Here is a 21,555-nt window from a genome sequence, read left to right on the forward strand (position 1 = left end):
GAGACAGAGAGGTACAGACAGGGACAGACAGACAGGAAGGGAGAGAAATGAGAAGCATCAATTCTTCGTTGTGGCACCTTAGTTCATTGATTGCTTTCTCATATCTGCCTTGACCTGGGAGCTACAGTAAACTGAGTGACCCCTTGTTCAAGCCAGTGACTTTAGTTTCAAGCTGGTGAGCTGTGCTCAAACCGATGAGCCTGTGCTCAAGCTGGTGACCTCAGGGTTTCGAACCTGGGTCCTCTGTGTCCCAGTCTGATGCTCTATCTATTGCACCACCTGCTGGTCAGGCTCATATTTGGTTTTAAATCTATATATAGAATTTTGTTTTGTTCTCTTCACAGTTAATTGCCTCAGGAGAAGAGGAAAGGATACCAAATGTTTAGTCTGTATATGGATTATAAGTCTTTAGATTAAAAAAAAGGAATGTTGGTGATGTCAGAGAAATGGCACCATAAGGAGTGATACTGATAAATCTCCCCCAAAATTCAGCAAGATCTTCAACTAGAGACAGAAAAATCTATCCATGGAGCCTCCAGAAGTTCCGCACTAAACACGAAGGTATGATCGAGCAAAAAATTGACTAAATATATAATCAACCCTGAAGGAAATAAGGAGGAAAAACATTCCACCTTCCTCACTAACTTAAATAAGGGCTGATTTCACTGGGAACGGAGAGTATAGGAACTAAGGCGGGCATAGGGTGTAAATAGAACCAGGCTGCAGCACAAACATCCAAACCAGGCTGTGGCACGGACATCCAAGCTGAGGAAAAACTGTGCTTGTGGCAACCCAGTCAACACAAGCTAATGCTTGCACCAAATCCAGACAAAGAAAGGCAAGTGAGGCAGCCATCTGCCCTGATCTCCTGGTTGGCGAGTGCAGACAGTGGGCAAGAGATTCCTCCTAGAGCCGCAGGAGTGGGCGCATGTGTTACTGGACAGAGGGGCAGAGTCAGAGGCCTTTGTATGGGCTGAAACCGGAGTCTTGGGGTCACCCCTGCACCCTGAAAAGCGGCGCATGGGGAGTGAGCAGGAGAGAAATTCCCTATGCTCAAACTTCTCCGTGTGGGCAGGGCACCTCACCCGGAGTGAGAGGGGGCCAGCCTGATATCCTGGTCGGCGAGCATAAATAGTGGGCAAGAGATTACTCCGGGAGTGGGTGCCCATGTTCCCAGACAGCACTTATTGACCTTAAGACAAAACTGACAAAAATACAGTCATACTTGGAGACCTCAATACTCCGCTGACAGCTCTAGATCGATCATCCAAACAGAAAATTAATAAAGATATATTGGCCTTAAACAAAACAGTAGAGCACCTGGATATGATAGACATCTACAGGACATTTCATCCCAAAGTGACAGAATATACATTTTTCTCCAGTGTACATGGATCATTCTCAAGAATTGACCTTATGTTGGGCCACAAAAATAACATCAGCAAATTCAGAAAAATCAAAGTTGTACCAAGCATATTTTTTGATCATAAAGCCTTGAAACTAGAATTCAACTGCAAAAAAGAGGAAAAAACCCCCACAAAAATGGAAACTAAACAACATACTTTTAAAAAATGAATGGGTCAAAGAAGAAATAAGCACAGAGATCAAAAGATATATACAGACAAATGAAAATGACAATACAACATATCAGAATATCTGGGATTTAGCAAAAGCAGTGATATGAGGGAAGCTCATATCACTTCAGGCCTATATGAACAAACAGGAGAGAGCCCAAGTGAACCACTTAACTTCACACCTTAAGGAACTGGAAAAAGAAGAACAAAGACAACCCAAAACCACCTGAAGAAAGGAAATAATAAAAATCAGAGCAGAAATAAATGAAATAGAGAACAGAAAAACTATAGAAAAAATTAATAGAACAAGGAGCTGGTTCTTTGAAAAGATCAACAAAATTGACAAACCCTTGGCAAGACTCACCAAGGAAAAAAGAGAAAGGACTCATATAAACAAAATCCAAAATGAAAGAGGAGAAATCACCATAGATACCATAGATATACAAAGAATTATAGTAGAATACTATGAAAAACTTTGGTTTGGAAACAACCAAAAAGCCCTTCAATAGAAGACTGGATAAAGAAGATGTGGCACATATACACTATGGAATATTACTCAGTCATAAGAAATGATGACATCGGATCATTTATAACAAAATGTTGGGATCTTAATAACATTATACGGAGTAAAATAAGTAAATCAGAAAAAAACAAGTACTGCATTATTCCATACATAGGTGGGACATAAAAACAAGAATAAGAGACATTGACAAGAGTGTGGTGGTTATGGGGGGAGGGAGGGAGAGGAAAAGTGGGAGGGAGAGGGGCACAAAGAAAACCAAATAGAAGGTGATGGAGGACGATCTGACTTTGGGTGATGGGTATGCAACATAATTGATCAACAAGATAATCTGGACATGTTTTCTTTGAACATAGATACCCTGATTTATTGATGTCACCCTAGTAAAATTATTTTTATTTTTTTATTTTTTTATTATTTTTTTGTATTTTTCTGAAGCTGGAAACGGGGAGAGACAGTCAGACTCCCGCATGCGCCCGACCGGGATCCACCCAGCACGCCCACCAGGGGGCGACGCTCTGCCCACCAGGGGGCGATGCTCTGCCCCTCCGGGGCATCGCTCTGTTGTGACCAGAGCCACTCTAGTGCCTGGGGCAGTGGCCAAGGAGCCATCCCCAGCGCCTGGGCCATCTTTGCTCCAATGGAGCCTCGGCTGTGGGAGGGGAAGAGAGAGACAGAGAGGAAGGAGAGGGGGAGGGGTGGAGAAGCAGATGGGCGCTTCTCCTGTGTGCCCTGGTCAGGAATCGAACCCGGGACTTCTGCACACCAGGCCGATGCTCTACCACTGAGCCAACCGGCCAGGGCCACCCTAGTAAAATTAATTTTAAAAAAAGGATGATTGGGGTTAGAGAAAAAAATAATAAAAAAGGAATGCAAAATTTTATATTGACCAGTAATTGCTTTCTTCAAGAATGTGTAATTCTTTGTGTTAAAGAAATTTTTTTTTACTGAATAGAAAAAGTACATTTAATTTTTAAAATAAAAATTTAATTCTTATTAAATTTAATTCATATTCTGATTTAGTAACTTTTTGGGTTGGACCAAGGAGCAGAAGCCACTTGTGGTAAAGAAATGACTTCTATAAGAAGTGGTACCTTGGTAACAGGACAGGACTTCTGGTTGTGCATCCTTCTTTTTTCACAAAACTCTTATCTTCCATAAAAGAGACTAATCCAGAACTTAGTAGTAGCTAAGCTGTGACCCCAAATGAATTACTACTCTTTTTCCCATTGCTGTATTTTATCCATCTGGAAGGAGAATTCCTGGACCGTTATATTAGAACTCGGGATGGGAATATGGAAGATGGCTGTTGTCACTATGACCCGTCCCTCTAATTCCTATAATGTAGCCTATTAAGAGCTTGATTGGTCATATAACCAATAAAATACCCAATTTGATTTTTCCCATGTAAGTGAATTAAAAAGAATCAGGATAAGCTGATTTCTCAACTCATATTTCTTTAGCTAAACTTGTGTTTAACCTGAAACAAACTTCCATTTACTAAATATTTACAGAAAGAAGTGTTTCAGTAACTGTTCTTTCTTTTTAGTGAGAGAGACATTGAGACAGAGACAGAGACAGAAAGAGAGAGAGATGTGAAGCATCAACTCTAAGTTATGTCACTTTAGTTGTTCATTGATTGCTTCTCATATGTGCCTTGATTAGGGGGGAGGTGCTCCAGCCAAGCCAGTGACCCCTTGCTCAAGTCAGTGACATTGGGCTTGAAGCCAGTGACCATGGGATCATGTTGAAAATCCGTATCTCAAGCCAGCGACCCTGCGCTCAAGGTAGTGAGCCTGTGCTCAAGCCGGATGAGCCATGTTTAAGCCAGCAACCTTGGAGTTTTGAACCCGGGTCCTCAAGATCCTAGGTCAACTATGTATCCACTTTGCCATCACCAGTCAGGTAGTAACTGTACATTTTTATTATCAACGATTTATAATTTAAACCACATACTGTATTTTGAGGTCAAAGTTTATGATATGATAACACCCTCAAGTCCTTAAATTTATATGTATCAGTCCTCAGAAGGAAGTGCTTAATTTGGGTAATTTAAGGGCAGTTTATTTAGGGGACTATTGATAAAAGCCTGGGCAGAGTGAGTGAGGGGATCATAAAAATAGTATAATACCTTGCTATCACTAGGCTGAAAGGGGCAGGGAACGTGTCTTAGTGATAAGAGAGAAATGGAGATTACCTGATTGTAACCATTCTTATTTTTCTGATCAAAAATGTAAATATTGTTTATTTCAAAACATTGAGAAATACCATATAGAAAAGAGTAAGTAAACATCTGAAATTACTTCATCTATCTACTAATATATAGCCAATAAATATACTATTCTAACTTTTCTATAACCATTTTATATGTGTAAAGAATACATAATGTGTAATATATAACATTTATATTGTAAAAATAGGCTCATAATTCCCATTTTAATCCTGCTTTTCCTCACACTTAATACTTTGTCATTACATATTTTTTATTAATGTGATTTTTAATAGTGAGATTATTTCAAAATAAAGATATATTACTTATACTTTTCTTGTTATAAGTGATATCTAATTGTTATTTAGCATGACAATAAACATCCCTTTTCATATCCTTGCTAAAGCTTTTGGAAAGTTGTTTACTTTTAACTATCTGGTTTCTTATTACCTGCTACATGTAACCTCACCCCTCTATTGAAAATGCTTTAGCTAAATTCACCAATGGCATACATTTTGACAAATGCAGTGGAAGAGGTAACTTTAACCCGACTAGATCCATCAGCATCATTTGACACGTTACCACACCTTCTTAAAACATTTTCTTCTTGTAGTTTCTATGACAACACGAATTCCTGTTTTTTTGATATTAGCTGTTCATTTTCAGTCATATTTTGTTATCCCCTATCCCTCTATGTGATGTTTAAATGTTTTATAACTGAGTGGGCTCAGTCTTGGCCCTTTTTTCTTATTCCTTTAGATCCTTTTCCTGAGTGATATATCTAACCTCATGGCTTTTAATACCATGTATAGCCAGTGATTCTCAAATTTATATCTCCACTTATGAGCACTCTTTTGAACTCTGGACCTGATATTCAACTAAACTACTTAATATCTCTTGAAGGTGTATCACAGGCATCTCAAAATTAACAGATCCAAAATTAAACTCTAGATTTTGCCCTCAGCAACTACTCCTCATTTCTTTTTTCTTTTCTCCATCTCAACAAATGCTCCATTCATTTACCCAGTTGCCAAAAAAACAATACTTAAGAGTCATTCTTAGTACATTCTCTCTTTTTAACCTTATACCCAATCTATCACCAGACATACTGATCCCAGCTCCAATATGCATTTACATTCTTCCCTCTTTTCTCCATCTACACTGCCATGAACCTAATATTCTTTTGCAGTTATTTTATTTCAACTTCTATTTCTCTACCAGACTTTTAAATGCTTGTTAACTTTGGGCTTTGTCTTGGCATTCTTTTCTTGTCAGCCCTCTAGGTGATTTTTATAATTTTTTTCTTACCTCTCTGGTAAGCAATTCTTTTTTTTTTTGTTTTTTTGTTTTTTGTTTGTTTGTTTGTTTGTTTTGTATTTTTCTGAAGCTGGAAACGGGGAGGCAGTCAGACAGACTCCCGCATGTGCCCGACCAGGATCCACCCGGCATGCCCACCAGGGGGCGATGCTCTGCCCATCTGGGGCATCGCTCTGTTGCATCCAGAGCCATTCTAGCGCCTGAGGCAGAGGCCACAGAGCCATCCCCAACGCCCGGGCCATCTTTGCTCCAATAGAGCCTAGTCTGCGGGAGGTGAAGAGAGAGACAGAGAGGAAGGAGAGGGGGAGGGGTGGAGAAGCCTGTGGGCGTGTCTCCTGTGTGCCCTGTCTGGGAATTGAACCCAGGACTTCCACATGCCAGGCTGACGCTCTACCAATGAGCCAAATGGCCAGGGCAGGTAAGCAATTCTTTAAGATGACCCCAAAGTTACTTGCTCACTGGCCTATATACCAGGTAAAATCTCTTTCCCTTGTGTCTGAGTGAGACCTCTGAATATCGTGGGATAGTCTGTAGTGACTATAGGATAGTTGATTAGGTTATGTTACATGATAAAAGTGATGTGATTATTAGTAATGTTTGTGGTAATTGTGCATTATATGAGATTCTGTTGTAGCAAGTGGAAAAGAGATTATCCTACTGGCTTTGCAAAATTAAATTGCTATGTTGTGAAAAGGCCACATGGCTAGGACTTGAAGGCAGCCCCTAGGAGCTGAGAGCTGACAGGCAGCAAAATTTGACTGACAGGCAGAAAAAAAATTAGAATTTCAGATTACAACCACAAGGAATTAAATTCTATCAATACTCAGCAAACTTGGCAGAAGATCCTGAGTATCAGATGTGATTTTATTCCAGGCCAGTATTGATTTATGTGGGATCCATTGGTCAGATACAGATCAGAGGATACAGCTAAACTGTATGTTTGACTCCTGACTCACAGAAATTGTAAGAGCAAATTGGTATTGTTTTAAGCTTCTCGATTTATGGTAATTTTTTATATAGCAAAGGGACTAATACACCTCCTCCCTTCTTCTTTTTTTTTTTTTTTTTTTTTTTTTTTGTATTTTTCAGAAGCTGGAAACGGGGAGAGACAGTCAGACAGACAGACTCCTGCATGCACCCGACCGGGATCCACCCAGCACGCCCACCAGGGGCTACGCTCTGCCCACCAGGGGGCAATGCTCTGCCCCTCCAGGGCGTCGCTCTGTTGCGACCAGAGCCACTCTAGCGCCTGGGGCAGAGGCTAAGAAGCCATCCCCAGCACCCGGGCCATCTCTGCTCCAATGGAGCCTCAGCTGCAGGAGGGGAAGAGAGAGACAGAGAAGAAGGAGAGGGAGAGGGGTGGAGAAGCAGATGGGCGCCTCTCCTGTGTGCCCTGGCCGGGAATCAAACCCAGGACCCCTGCACACCAGGCTGATGCTCTACCACTGAGCCAACCTGCCAGGGCCCTCCTCCCTTCTTGTTTCCACAATTATGCTAAACACAGAGAACAGAAAAAAACTTAAAGCTTTGCAATACCTTTATATAGCAATTAAAACAAATAACAATTCTTTATTTTCCAGTTTTATTGACATAAAATTGACAATATATAGTGTATAATGTATATATAAAGTATACAATGATATTATTTGGTATATGTCTACATTGTGAAAGTATTCTCATAATTAAGGTAATTAACATTTCCATCACCACACATAGTTACTTTTTAAAAATGTTGGTGAGTATCCTTAAAAATCGATTATCATAGCAAATTTTAATTATATAATGTGGTATTATCAGCTATAGCCACTATGTTATACTTTATATTTTTTATTATTAAATTTCTAAAATTTATTGATTTTAGGAAGAAGGAAGAGGAAGGATAGAGTGAGAGAAAGAGAGACAGAGAAACATTGATTTGTTGTTCTACTTATTTATGCATTCAGCAGTTGATTCTTGTGTGTGCCCTGACTGGGGATTGAACCCACAACGTTGATGTATCTGGAGGATATTCTAACTCACTGAGATACCCAGATGGACACCATGATATATTTTAGATCTTCAGATTTTATTTATCTTTTAACTGAGAGTTTGTACCCTTTTACCAACCACTCCCCATTTACCCCACCCTCCAGCCCTTAGCATTTGAATCTGAATTTGACTTTCTTTTTGGTTTCTACATATATGTGATAACAAGCAGTATTTGTTTTTTTATCTGCCTGGTTTATTTCACTTAGCATTATGCACTCCAGGCTTATTCACGTTGTCAAATGGCAGGATTTTCTTCTTTACAAATGCTGAAAAATATACATATATAGATAATATAAATATACATATTATACAAATGTACATAATATGTATACATATAAAATCAACCATATATACATAATATATACATATATATACATAATATGCATATGTTGATATATATATGTATGTGTGTATGTATGTGTACATACACACCTACATAAAAACAATCATTTTTTTTTATCCATTAGCTCATTGAGAAACAGTCTTCATATCTTGGCTATTGTGAATAATGCTGAAATAAACATGAAAATGCTGGTATCTCTTCAAGATAGTGATTTTATTTCCTTTGGATATAGAACCAAAAGTGGGATTTCTGAATCATACGCTAGCTCTATTTTTGATTTCTTGAGGAACCTCAATACTATTTTTATTGTGGTTGTATCAGTTTACATTCCTAACAACAGTGAACAAGAGTTCCCTTTCTCCATGTCCTCAGCAGCATTTGTTATCTCTTATTTTTCTTTTCTTTTTTTTTTTGATAATTAAAATGCCCTTTTTTTTCAATTAGGTTATTTGTTTTTCACTACCGAGTTCTATGAGTTATTGATATAATTTGGATTTTAATTCCTTATCTGGTATTTGGTTTGCAAATACTTTCTCCCTCCTCACAGTTTGCCTTTTCATTTTGTTGCTAGTTTGGTTTTGCTGTGCAGAAGCTTTTTAATTAGATGTAGTTCCACTTATTTTATTTTATTTTTTTCCTTTACTTTGGTGTCAAATTCAAAAAATGATTGCTAAACCAATGTCAAGGACTTTACTCCCCATGTTTTCTTCTAAAAGTTTTATGATTACATGCTTTATATTCACCATTAATTCATTTCAAGTTAATTTTTGTGAGGGCATTTTTATACAGTGGGTGTCCCATTTCATTCATTTGCATGTAAATATTCAGTTTTCCCAACAACATTTATTGAAGATACTATATTTTCCCTATTCTGTATTCTTTGTACCTTTGTCAAAAATTAATTGATTGTATATGTGTGAACTTATTATGGGCTCTGTCTTCTGTTCCATTGATTTGTGTATCTGTTTTTATGCCCCTATACATTTTGATTGCTATAGCCTTGTAGTATGATTTGAAATCAGAAAGTGTGATGCCTCAATCTTTGTACTTTCTCAAGGTTGCATTTGCTACTCAGAGTTTTTGTGGTTCCATATGAATTTTACAACTGCTTTTTTTCTATTTCTGTGAAAAATACTATTAAAATTTTGATGGGTTAAAAAATAAAAAAATGACAAATAGTTATCTTTTTATATATAGAGATACATTCTAAGTAAGATTTAGTAAATTTGGCAGGTCCTGGTGTGAAAAAGTTAAGCTTTTTCATTTTTGTGTTTATGAGAAACATGAGCCTGATTTGCCCTAGTGATTTCTTCAATGTTTGGGCATATATTTGAAAGGCAAACTCTCATTTTCTCATCAATACATTGAAGAATTCTTCTCTTTTTACTCTTAATTGTGTTGAGGGTAGAAAATCCTAATTCACATAAATAGGATGTTGAAAATTGTAGTAAAATGTTCAAAGCTTTTTTAGATATTGTCAGATATTCTTCTTTTATAGAAATCCAAAAGGATTCAAGAGACAATTCCTTATGTTTAATCATCAATCCACGATCAGTGGATATAGCTGCCAGTTCTTCTTCTCTTAATGTTAAACCAAAATCACTTAAAGCTTCCATGAATGGGTTTCTAATGCAATCATACTGTTTAATGTTAAGTGATAGAAAATGCTATAAATTAAATTCTTCCCATCAGCCTTCAAGTACTATTTTATTTATACTTAACTTTTGCTCACTTCCAGAATCAAATTCTTCAATATCACACTTCTTTTAGAGAAATCTATCCATTTTATTTGGGTGTATTTATCTAAAAATAATATAATGATGTGTTAGTAATAAATATAATAATGTGTTAACAAAAAGAGCAGTATTTTAGTAATGAAATGGTATAATAGAGTAACTATATTTATTTATTTATTTTATTTTATTTTTTTTTCATTTTTCTGAAGCTGGAAACAGGGAGAGACAGTCAGACAGACTCCCGCATGCGCCCGACCGGGATCCACCCGGCACGCCCACCATGGGGCGATGCTCTGCCCACCAGGGGGCAATGCTCTGCCCATCCTGGGCGTCGCCATGTTGCGACCAGAGCCACTCTAGCGCCTGAGGCAGAGGCCACAGAGCCAACCCCAGCGCCCGGGCCATCTTTGCTCCAATGGAGCCTTGGCTGCGGGAGGGGAAGAGAGAGACAGAGAGGAAAGTGCGGCGGAGGGGTGGAGAAGCAAATGGGCGCTTCTCCTGTGTGCCCTGGCCGGGAATCGAACCCGGCTATTTTTATATCTGGACACATGCTGCAAACCAGCACAGCTAGTAATTCCAGGTCCTGAGTGGAAATGCTGTGGAATTAAGAAAATATGAGGAATTAAGAAAATACGGGGTTGGCAGGGCCCTGTAATTACTGCTGACAAGAACACAGTGCACCCCAAAACCACATCTTGCTTTATTTATAGGGCAAAGTGAGGCCGTTAACAAATCTTAATTTTACACCAAACAAAGGATAAAAGAAACTTGCCTCCAGTCTTTCTGGGGAACATGGAGGATAGTGTTAACAATCCAGCACCACAGTTTAACAGTCTTTTGCAACATAATCAGGCAAGTGAGGTGGGGGGTTGGGCAGACTATCAATTTACAGCCAATTTCCCACACCTCTGTCCTCCAAATATCTGAACTCCAAAAACTCTGTTGGTTTTTTGGTCCCCAACAGGCACATATTTCTCTGGAATACCATAGAGCACACCTGGAAACCTTCTAGGGCATACCAGTGCACCCTGGTGCTCACTTTGAAAACCACTAATGTAATGTGTCACATTTATTGATTTTCATATGTTGAATTATTGCATCCAAGAGAAAAATTCCACTTAATCATGACATATACTTCTTTTAATGTGATAATGAATTCAGTTTGTTAATGTTTTGTTAAGAATTATTTATTTATTTATTCATTTTTAGAGAGAAGAGAGAGACAGAGAGAGATAAGGGGGGAGGAGCTGGAAGCATCAACTCCCATATGTGCCTTGACCAGGCAAGCCCAGGGCTTTGAACTGGCAACCTCAGCGTTTCCAGGTTGACGCTTTACCCACTGCGCCACCACAGGTCAGGCTTTTATTTATTTATTTATTTATTTTTTAAGAATTTTTGCATATATGTACATCAGGGATATTGGCCTATAATGATCATTTATTAAATTTTTTTTAATTAATTTTAGAGAAAAGAAAGGAGTGAGTGAGAGAGAGACAGGAACATATATCTGTTCTTGTATGTGCTCTAATCAGGGATCAAACTGGTAACCTCTGCCTTTCAGGATGACATTCTAACCAACCAAGCTATCCCTCTGGTTTTATAATTATAGAAATAAGCCAAATATTATATAAAAATAAATGCCAGACCTAAGTCAGAGATAAATAAACTAGCCTTAGAGATTGATAAAGAATCAGAAGTACCAGTATGGTAGGTAGGATTCAAGAAACATGAAGGCTCTGAAAAGATGTTGTATTAGTTTCCTAGGGTTTCCATAAGAAAGTACCACAAACTGTGTTAAAACAACAGACATTACTATCTCACAGCTCTGGAGCCCTAAATTAATTGTGTTGGCAGAACCATACTCCTTCTGAAGCCGCTAGAGGTAGACCCTTCATTGCTTCTTTAGCTTTTGGTATTTCTGGTTGTTTTTTGTCTTATGGCAGCATACCTCCAATCTCTGTCTCTATCTTCACATAGGCATCTTCCCCCTGTGCATTTTTCTGTTTAAAATTTTCTCTTCTTAAAATGATGCCATTGTAACCTGATGACATTCATGAAGACTCTATTTCTAAATAAAGTCACATATACGGATACTGGGAATTAGTAGTTTAACATATCTTTTTGGGATACACAATTAACTGTAACAGATGTGAACCAAAGGAAGTAGAGCTGAATTACATGAGATGGCTGGTACAAAGGGTAAAACATCAAACCCTAAGTTGACAGAATAGATAGGTTGAGTAATGATTTGTTGGTTGGGTAGATCATCAGATTAAAAGAAAAATTTGTGGTTGTTAAGGAATATGATGAGAAACTGCTACATGAAATCCTGCATAGTTCTATTCAAAATCTCAAGTAAATTTTAATTGATTATTTAGGCATATTGATTTGCTTCTATGAATAAGCTAGTTCAAAAACCAGTTTACTATGATAGTTTTGTGTGTAATTAAGAAAGATCAAGTTTTTCTTTATCTGAAGGAAAATTATAAATATAAAAAATAGAAAATTGCTAATTTAACTGAATTGGAAATTCAGTTTATATGTATGGAAAATTTGGCAGAATTTTTATTTGAGGCATCAAAATCAGTCCAATAAATGTGATTCTATATCAACTCAATTAGTACAATGCTACTTTTGACATTTCTTGTTGTAAATTGACCCAAAATAGACTCTGAAGATCCTACATACAATGTTAGAAACTTGATTATGAGATATAAATATAATATTTTAAAGATGCAATTGAGAACACCAGATTACAAAGAATTAATAAACACTCTAGTTTTCAAGCTGTAGCAGATATGATTAAAACCTATGTCAATTCAATTGTAGAATCACTATTGTTTTATTTCACTTTATTATTGTAAATCTTAAAAAGATATAACACAGTGGAGTAGAATAAACAAAAATGAGAGCAGAGCAAGTTGAGGTATAGAAAAGGCAGCATGACTTCTAATCATATTCTTCTAATTACACTGAACAAATATTCACTGATCGCTGCCAATAGACTGAGGCTATTTTATAGGTTGGGTCAAAAAGTGTGGTAAGTGCTAATTTATTTGACCTTGCTTACTTAACTACAATTAAAACTAATGCATGTCAAATAAAGGGAATTATTCAATGATAATTTATATTTCCTAGGGTCAGTACAGCATGAAAATTTTAAAAATATTCCTAGGTTAATGAAGTTATATTAATTGTTTAGATATGTTTTTTACTTTTTATTTTATGGCTATATTACATTTTTTAAAGTCTATTTTTTCCTCTTTAACATTCTTTAGACTAAAGGCATATGTTTTTGTACATCTTATGACACATTTCCACCTTTCTAGTAAAATTTTTGTCACAAATAAGTTAAAGTTTTATTTATATTCCATATCATATATAGTGCCATTTATAGTTTGCTAGAAGGGTTTTCCATTTTCAAAGCTTCAATTTTAAGTTTTTATTTGGGGGGAGGGCGAATTCATTCCTGTGTGATTATTAAGCAATATAGTGATTATATTAGAAATGCATTTTACTTCACTTGATATACCTTTAGACTTAACACTATATATTTGGTAAATTTTTGGTAGATCTATTTTCTGAAATAATTGAAAATAAAAATATCAAGCATGGCATACTATATATATTAATTTCTTGTGGTACTGAGTGCTAAGAATGTAAGAAAGGAGCTTACATGGAATTAGATATCAAAACTCAAAATTTTTAAATAATAACTTTCTTTTAAATCACATAAACATACATTAATGGAACATTATCACACCTATATTAGCAGCTGTTTTTTTAACAATTAAAAATAGGCTGCAGCATACTAAATTTTGCAATATAACTGTCTTTGATGGTAGGATGAAAAGAACAGAATTGAAAGTTCAAAAGCACCAATTTTAGCTATAAGAAAGCAGCATTACTGGAGTTTACTTGATGTTCTTCTCCTAGACAATTTTTTTTTTCAACTTGATGTTTAAAACAGATCTCTCACTTGCAGTCATTGTCCATGAGTGTTTGCCAAATTAAAAAGTGCTGGGAATACCACAGATGGAACGTTGTAGCAAGAATTGCCTGTGATGTCATAGACCCTTGAGGGAAACTTCTAAAAGTGAGATTTAGTCATACTAGATACTAAACAAGAAAGATGCTTTCTGAATAAGGTAGGGCTCAACAAGAGTGTTATACAGAATGTGGTAACTTATGAATTACTTTCTTTTTTCTGTAAGAGCTCAGCAGAATAGCACTTAATGAAGGAAGATCAAAGCTTAATTATCTGGTACATTGTGATTCTTGATGATTAATAAATTTGAAATTCACCAGTTTTAGATATGAAAGAAAGTGATGAACCAGATGAGCCTATCTCAGCAGGGAGGCAAGAAATTAGAAAGAAAAGAAAACCCAGCCAACCAATGTTAGACAAATCCCAACAGACTGAAGTGACAGAGAAAAAAAAGCACTTGCCCACACCACAATTATGTGGTCCCAAAGATACCCATAATATTAGTAATATTCCTGGTAACAAAGTCAATTATGAGTCTCACAGACTATCTTCTCAGCTTCAGAAAATTTGGACAAAGAGAAAGCATGTGCAAGATATGATTGATAAATCTCTGCAGACAGACACTTCTGTAGAAGAGAAAAAAGAAATCAAGTTAGTTGAAGAAATATCATCTGCTTTTGGAGAAGCAGCTCCTGAATTTCTCCCTGAATTTCTAGACAGTGTTCATGAAGTAGAAATTCCACCAAACAAACAAATGATTCAACACAAAACAGACAGATCTGAGCAGAAGAGCTGTACTGGAGACTGGACAATGATGAACATTTCTCAAAGAGAAAAATCAGACAAAGAACAGCAGATCTGCTTTGATGATTCAGAAATAGTGGATATGGGCAGACCAAGTAGTTCTTTTACAAAGTCAAGGGAAGGTGTGCAGAAACGTAAATCCTCAGGGAAAATTTTTATAACTCAACATCTTGAATTTCAACCCACAACTAGTAGCAGTGAAGAAACTAGTCAGAAAAGCATCAATAGATCTTCATTTAGTCAACAAATGAGAAAAGGTAATCTGATACATTTATTTATTTATTTATTTATTTATTTATTTATTTATTTATTGGGGGATTTTCTTGTTTTGTGGTATCACAGCTGTTGGCTCATGATGAAATCAATGGGAAAATAGATTTTGAATTATTGAAACTCATTTTACTGTCAACTTTACTGATATGCCACTTATGCCTTATATGACCATTAATTATAAAATTTTAAAATAAAAAATTTATAATCCCTTTTGGTGGCTGGTGGGAAGTTAAATAAATGATAACTATGGATTCTTTACATGCTCCTCTCATATCCCATTCTACTCTCATACTCCCCTATCTGTTTTGTTAATGGAAAACGGAAGGTCTGTTGCTCCTTTAAATACATTTTTTATTGCATTCATAGGGGTGACATTGATTAATAAAATTATACAAGTTTCAGGTGTACAATTCTATAACACATTATCTGTATATAGTATTGTGTGTTCAACACCCCAAATCAAGTCCACTTTTATCATTTACCCCCATTACCTTCTTCTACCTCCCTATACCTCATTTCCCTTTTGTAATCACCGCACTGTTGTCTATGAGTTTTCTTTACTTTGCTAATCCCCTCTTTTTTCTCCCCAGTTCCCCAAACCTCTTCCCCCCTGACAGCTGTCAGTCTGTTCTCTGTATCTATGAGTTTGTTTCTATTTTGCTTGTTAGTTTATTTTGTTCACTAGATTGCACATATAACTGTATTTGTATTTCTCTGACTGAATTATTTCACTTAGCATAATAATCTCTAGGTCCATCTATGCTTTTAGATGAGAATGACTTTCCAGTTGAAGTACAGCCTCCTGGGGTAGAAAAGATCTCTGCCGAAGTGCAATATCTGCCAGCTGAGAAGATTACTTCTAAAGAGGCCCCTAAGAAACTTCAGTCGCTATCAGCTGAGGAGGCTCCTGCAGATGAGGCCCCTGATGAAGGTCAACCTCCACCAGCTAGTGAGGCTTCTGCAGAAGAGGCCTCCAATAAAGAAGAGCCTACATTTTCTGAAGAACCCCTTTCAGAAGAGCCTCCATCTGCAGTTCAGCCTCCAACAACTGAAGAGGCTCCTGTTGAAATACAGCCTTCCCCGGCTGAAAAGGGTCCTACAGAGAAAGCCCATGCTGAGTCTCAGGATTTAGCAGTTGAAGGAGTCTCTGCTGAACTTTGGTCTCCATCAACTCAGAAGACTCCCATGGAAGACAGCTGTGCTAAAGTGGAACCTACTTCTGCCGAGAAGGCTCTTTCAGAAGAGCCTTCTGCTAATGGTTGGCCTCCATCAATTGAGAAGGCTCTTACACAAGAGGCCATGGAATTTTCATCTCCACCACCAGTGGAGTCCCCTGCACACGTTGTTCCAGCTAAATATCAGCTTCCAGAAGCTAAGGAGGCTCCTACTAAGGACACTGTTGTAGGAGAAGCTCCTGCTGAAGTTGAGTCTCTAGCAGCCAAGGAGGCCCCTGTACAACAAGGTCCACATAAAGTTCAGCCTCCACCAGCTGAGGAGTTCCCTGCAGAAGAGGCCCCAGCTGAAGTTCAGCCTCCACCAGCTGAGGAGTTCCCTGCAGAAGAGGCCCCAGCTGAAGTTCAGCCTCCACCAGCTGAGGAGTACCCTGCAGAAGAGGCCCCAGCTGAAGTTCAGCCTCCACCAGCTGAGGAGTTCCCTGCAGAAGAGGCCCCAGCTGAAGTTCAGTCTCCACCAGCTGAGGAGTTCCCTGCAGTAGAGGCCCCAGCTGAAGTTCAGCCTCCACCAGCTGAGGAGTTCCCTGCAGAAGAGGCCCCAGCTGAAGTTCAGCCTCCACCAGCTGAGGAGTTCCCTGCAGAAGAGGCCCCAGCTGAAGTTCAGTCTCCACCAGCTGAGGAGTTCCCTGCAGAAGAGGCCCCAGGTGAAGTTCAGCCTCCACCAGCTGAGGAGTTCCCTGCAGAAGAGGCCCCAGCTGAAGTTCAGTCTCCACCAGCTGAGGAGTTCCCTGAAGAAGAGGCCCCAGCTGAAGTTCAGCCTCCACCAGCTGAGGAGTTCCCTGCAGAAGAGGCCCCAGCTGAAGTTCAGCCTCCACCAGCTGAGGAGTTCCCTGCAGAAGAGGCCCCAGCTGAAGTTCAGCCTCCACCAGCTGAGGAGTTCCCTGCAGAAGAGGTCCCAGCTGAAGTTCAGTCTCCACCAGCTGAGGAGTTCCCTGCAGAAGAGGCCCCAGCTGAAGTTCAGCCTCCACCAGCTGAGGAGTTCCCTGCAGAAGAGGCCCCAGCTGAAGTTCAGTCTCCACCAGCTGAGGAGTTCCCTGCAGAAGAGGCCCCAGCTGAAGTTCAGCCTCCACCAGCTGAGGAGTTCCCTGCAGAAGAGGCCCCAGCTGAAGTTCAGCCTCCACCAGCTGAGGAGTTCCCTGCAGAAGAGGCCCCAGCTGAAGTTCAGTCTCCACCATCTAAGGAGTTCCCTGCAGAAGAGGCCCCAGCTGAAGTTCAGCCTCCACCATCTAAGGAGGTCCCTGCAGAAGAAGCCCCAGTTGAAGTTCAGCCTCCACCAGCTGAGGAGTTCCCTGCAGAAGAGGCCCCAGCTGAAGTTCAGCCTCCACCAGCTGAGGAGTTCCCTGCAGAAGAAGCCCCAGCTGAAGTTCAGCCTCCACCAGCTGAGGAGTTCCCTGCCGAAGAGGCCCCAGCTGAAATTCAGCCTCCACCAGCTGAGGAGTTCCCTGCAGAAGAGGCCCCAGCTGAAGTTCATCCTCCACCAGCTGAGGAGTTCCCTGCAGAAGAGGTCCCAGCTGAAGTTTAGTCCCCACCATCTAAAGAGTTCCCTGCAGAAGAGACCCAGCTGAAGTTCAATCACCCCAGCTGAGGAGTTCCCTAAAGAGACTTCTGCTGAACTTCAGCTTTCACGAACTGAAGAAACTATTTATGAATTAGTCCCTGTTGACAAACAACCTCCATCATCTGACAAGGTCTCTATTACACATATCTCTATAAAAGACTTCCCTGATAAATTTCAATCTCCCCCTTTGAACAAACCCCTGCAGATGAGGCTCTCGTAGAGAATGTGTTTACTGAATATCAATTTTCCAAGACAATAGATGTCCCTGTGATAAAATCTGAATTGGTGACTTTAGAAGATAAAGCAAAATCTGAAGAGCCTTTTTAGCACTAGATCCTGTTCCTGAAGTCTAATATCAAGAAAGAACAGGTTCCTATTATTGAAATAGAGGGTGTCTTCCATAAAGAACTAAAATAGATTTTTCTTCTACAACTGTAGTAAGGACTTAACTAAGCTAGCTATTAGAGGCTAGGGGATTCTGGAAGCAAATACTTTATGAAAGGGTAATCGTTTGGATGTAGCTTTGTGAATAGAGAAATGAAAGAAGATCCCAAGATGTGGACTGCAGGTTGGAAAATAACAATAAAAAATGAGTAGTTTAAAATTACTTGTTATTTTCCCTCAATCTAGAGTGTTTAAAATACCTATTTTTGAAATGAAATAAATTTATGGTTGAAATAATTACTTAAATATCCTTTTACACTACACCCTTTGACAAGGGTAAAGTGTACAGCCATAGTTTCCTTACATGTAGCTTGCAGTAAAACAGTAATTTTATTTTCTTCAGTTTTCCCACATACTTTAAATTCCTTGAGTTTGAGTCACAGATGTAAAGTTGTGGTATCATCTTTCTCTTTAGATTCATCATATCTCTTATTCTCTTTCCATTTGATTGCTTCTGAGACAAATATTTCTATCCTGTTTCACTCCATCTTCTTGAATATTTTACATTTCAATGTCTAGATAGGGAAACATTTCCTTTGTAAAAATCTTTATTTCAATAACAATGACCATGGATGAAATATTTAAAAAGGTGTAAGCATAATGCAAAATATACTTTGATTGCCTTGAGGGCATATTCCTATTTGGTTTAATTTCATTTCAGGTTACAATGTGATGAATTCTTTCAAAGCATGGCTGACATTTTTTGCACTCTGAACTTGACAAAGAGAAATTTAGAATTAAATTGAATTATTAAAAGAGTAATTATGAATTATTCTATTATTAAAGGACATCTTGATTTCTATGATTATGAGAATTTTTGGGAAAATATTTTGTCTAGCTACAATGTTCTAATTGCAGTTTTCTGAAATTGTGAGATTATTCTCATAAAAGTTTTAATTTGGTAAGTGTATTTCTTTGTTTAGTGAAAATTCTAGATTGATGATTCCAAACTTTAAGCTTTGATGCCTTATACAAGGGAGCCTCTGGTTATGACAGTTTCAACATATGACATTTCAAGTTTACAACCTCACTCCCATGAAAACTTTAAAAAATTAGGACATGAGTGTTTCAGCTTATGCTGTTAGTGTACTTAAGGAGTACGTGGGCGAACTAGTTTGGTTGTGCATGGCAGAAGAATACGCAGTATTCTTTTTCTGTGGCTTAGTTGTGTTTTTATGTTCTAGAGTATAATTTTACAACTGTTAGGATAGGTATGTGACTAAGGCTAGGGTATGTTTCAACTTACACCAAAATTTGGATTGTGTCATAGAAAAGGAACTGTGTATAACCCGAGAACTCCCTGATATTTTTAAATTTTTCACACTCTTTATTACCTCTAATCAAAAGCATGTGATATTTTAAGGTTTTTAGAATTTTACAAAAAAAATTTTAAGCATATTTGTCCCTTGGTATACACAAGGCATTGGTTCCAGGACCATCTAGATACCAAAATCCAGAAATGCTCACGTCCCTTATGTAATAGATTTCTTACAAAGTACATAGCAAGCCCTCCATATCTGTGAATTTCCAACTACAGATTGAAAATATTATTTTTGATTGTGATTGGTTAAATTTGTGGTTGAGAAACTCATGAATACAAAGGGTCAATACATGTTGTAATTTTTTTAATATGTGACTATATTTGAGATGGATAAATATTATTCTAGATTTGAATGAGGACTGCTCTTTGATATTTTCAAATCCTTTTTATTTCTTCTGAAATTCTTAAAACCCAGGTAAACTTATTTTTCTAAATTTGAATTTTTTTTTTTACATTTCAGATATTCTATTGCTTCTTTTCTGTCTTTAAAATACTGTTTTGGATTTGCTTTTTTCCTTCCAGCTTTATTGAAATATAGTTGATTTTTAACAATGTGTAAATTTAAGGTGAAGAATGTGATGGTTTGATACATGGAATATTGTTAATGATAACCTCAATGAGTTTAATGCATCTGTCACCTCACATAATTACAATTTTGGGGGTGGTGAGATTGTTTAAGATCTATTCTCTTAGAAACTTTCAAGTATGTTATACAGTAAGTAATATATAATATATACTTGTCATTTGGTACATCAGATGCCTAGAACTTATTCATCTTATAATTGGAAGTTATACTCTTTTACCAACATTTCCCTTTTCTTCTACCACCTAAATCCTAGGAACCACCATTCTACTTTTTATTTTTATGAGTTTGTAGATTCCAAATGTAAATTACATACAATATTTGTCTTTCTTAGTCTAACTTATTTTATTCGGCATAGTACTCTGAAAGCCCATCCATGACAGAATTTTCTTCTTCTTCTTTTTTTTTTTTTTTGTATATTTTTTTGAAGTTGGAAACGGGGAGGCAGTCAGGCAGACTCCCGCATGTGCCCAAATGGGATCCACCCGGCTCGCCTACCAGGGGGCGATGCTCTGCCCATCTGGGGCGTCGCTCTGTTTCAGCCAGAGCCATTCTAGCGCCTGAGGCAGAGGCCACAGAGCCATCCTCAGCGCCTGGGCCAATTTTGCTCCAATGGAGCCTAGGCTGCAGGAGAGGAAGAGAGAGACAGAGAGGAAGGAGAGGGGGAGGGGTGGAGAAGCAGATAGGCGTTTCTCCTGTGTGCCCTGGCCAGGAATCGAACCCAGGACTCCTGCATGCCAGGCTGACGCTCTACCATTGAGCCAATTGGCCAGGGCCAGAATTTTCTTTTTAAAGAATTATTATTATAGCCACATATTATACCATTATGTGTATATATGCCCCATCTTCTCTATCTGTCCATCCATTGATGAACACGTCAGTTGTTTTCATACCTTGGATATTATAATGCTGTAATGAACAAAAAAATTCAGATATGTGTTTGAGATCATTTCATTTCATTTGGAATGAAGCATAATTGCTGGACTATATGGCAGCTCCAATTTTAATTTCTTGAGGAACTTTGATACTAATATTTTCATAATGACTGTACCAGTTTACATTCTCACTGACAAAGTATAAGTGTTCCCAATTCTATACATCCTCTCTAGTCTGCTATTGTTTGTCTTTATGATAATAAACATACTAACATGTGTAAGGTGATATCTCATTTTGGTTTTGATTTGCAGTTCCCTGTTGATTAGTGATGTGTGTTATATATTTCTTTTCCATAGAGTTGCATGAATTCCTTGAATATTTGGATATATCCAATATATATATTGGATAATAGCTCATTATCAAATATGTACCTTGAAAATATTTTCTATTATTCCTTAATTTGCCTTTTTATTTTGTTGATGGCTTCTTTAGCTGTGCAGAAGCTTACTTTGATGTAGTTTAACTTGTTTATTTTTGTTGTCTTTGCTTTTGGTTTCAAATCTAAAAAAAATCACTGCAAACCAATTTCAAGAAGCTTACTCCTTATTTTTTATTCTAGGAGTTGTTTCAGGTCTTATGTTCAAGTCTTAATCTATTTTGAGTTGATTTTTGAATATGATAAAGTTCAGTTTCATTCTTTTGCATGTGGTTATCCAATTTTCCCAGCATAATTTAGTGACTAGAATATC

At 37.8% G+C, this 21,555-nt stretch overlaps 1 protein-coding gene across 1 annotated transcript; it reads left to right on the forward strand.

Moving 5' to 3' along the window:
* Positions 1–14,124: 14,124 nt before the first annotated feature.
* On the forward strand, positions 14,125–17,546 carry FSCB (fibrous sheath CABYR binding protein). The gene is made up of 2 exons (XM_066343668.1): positions 14,125–14,776; positions 15,562–17,546. Exons 1-2 carry the CDS (start codon positions 14,125–14,127, stop codon positions 17,544–17,546), a joined length of 2,637 nt encoding a protein of 878 aa, XP_066199765.1.
* The last annotated feature ends 4,009 nt before the right edge of the window (positions 17,547–21,555 follow it).

The sequence above is a fragment of the Saccopteryx leptura genome, chromosome 6 (assembly GCF_036850995.1).
Source record: "Saccopteryx leptura isolate mSacLep1 chromosome 6, mSacLep1_pri_phased_curated, whole genome shotgun sequence".
Lineage (NCBI taxonomy): Eukaryota > Metazoa > Chordata > Mammalia > Chiroptera > Emballonuridae > Saccopteryx > Saccopteryx leptura.

What these genes read in the sequence shown, in the direction of transcription:
- FSCB (XM_066343668.1), top strand. Translation starts at nt 14,125, where the DNA reads ATGTTAGACAAATCCCAACAGACTGAAGTGACAGAGAAAAAAAAGCAC. An exon ending in TAGTCAACAAATGAGAAAAG is followed by an intron (nt 14,777 to 15,561) that starts GTAATCTGATAC and finishes CTATGCTTTTAG; the next exon opens with ATGAGAATGACTTTCCAGTT.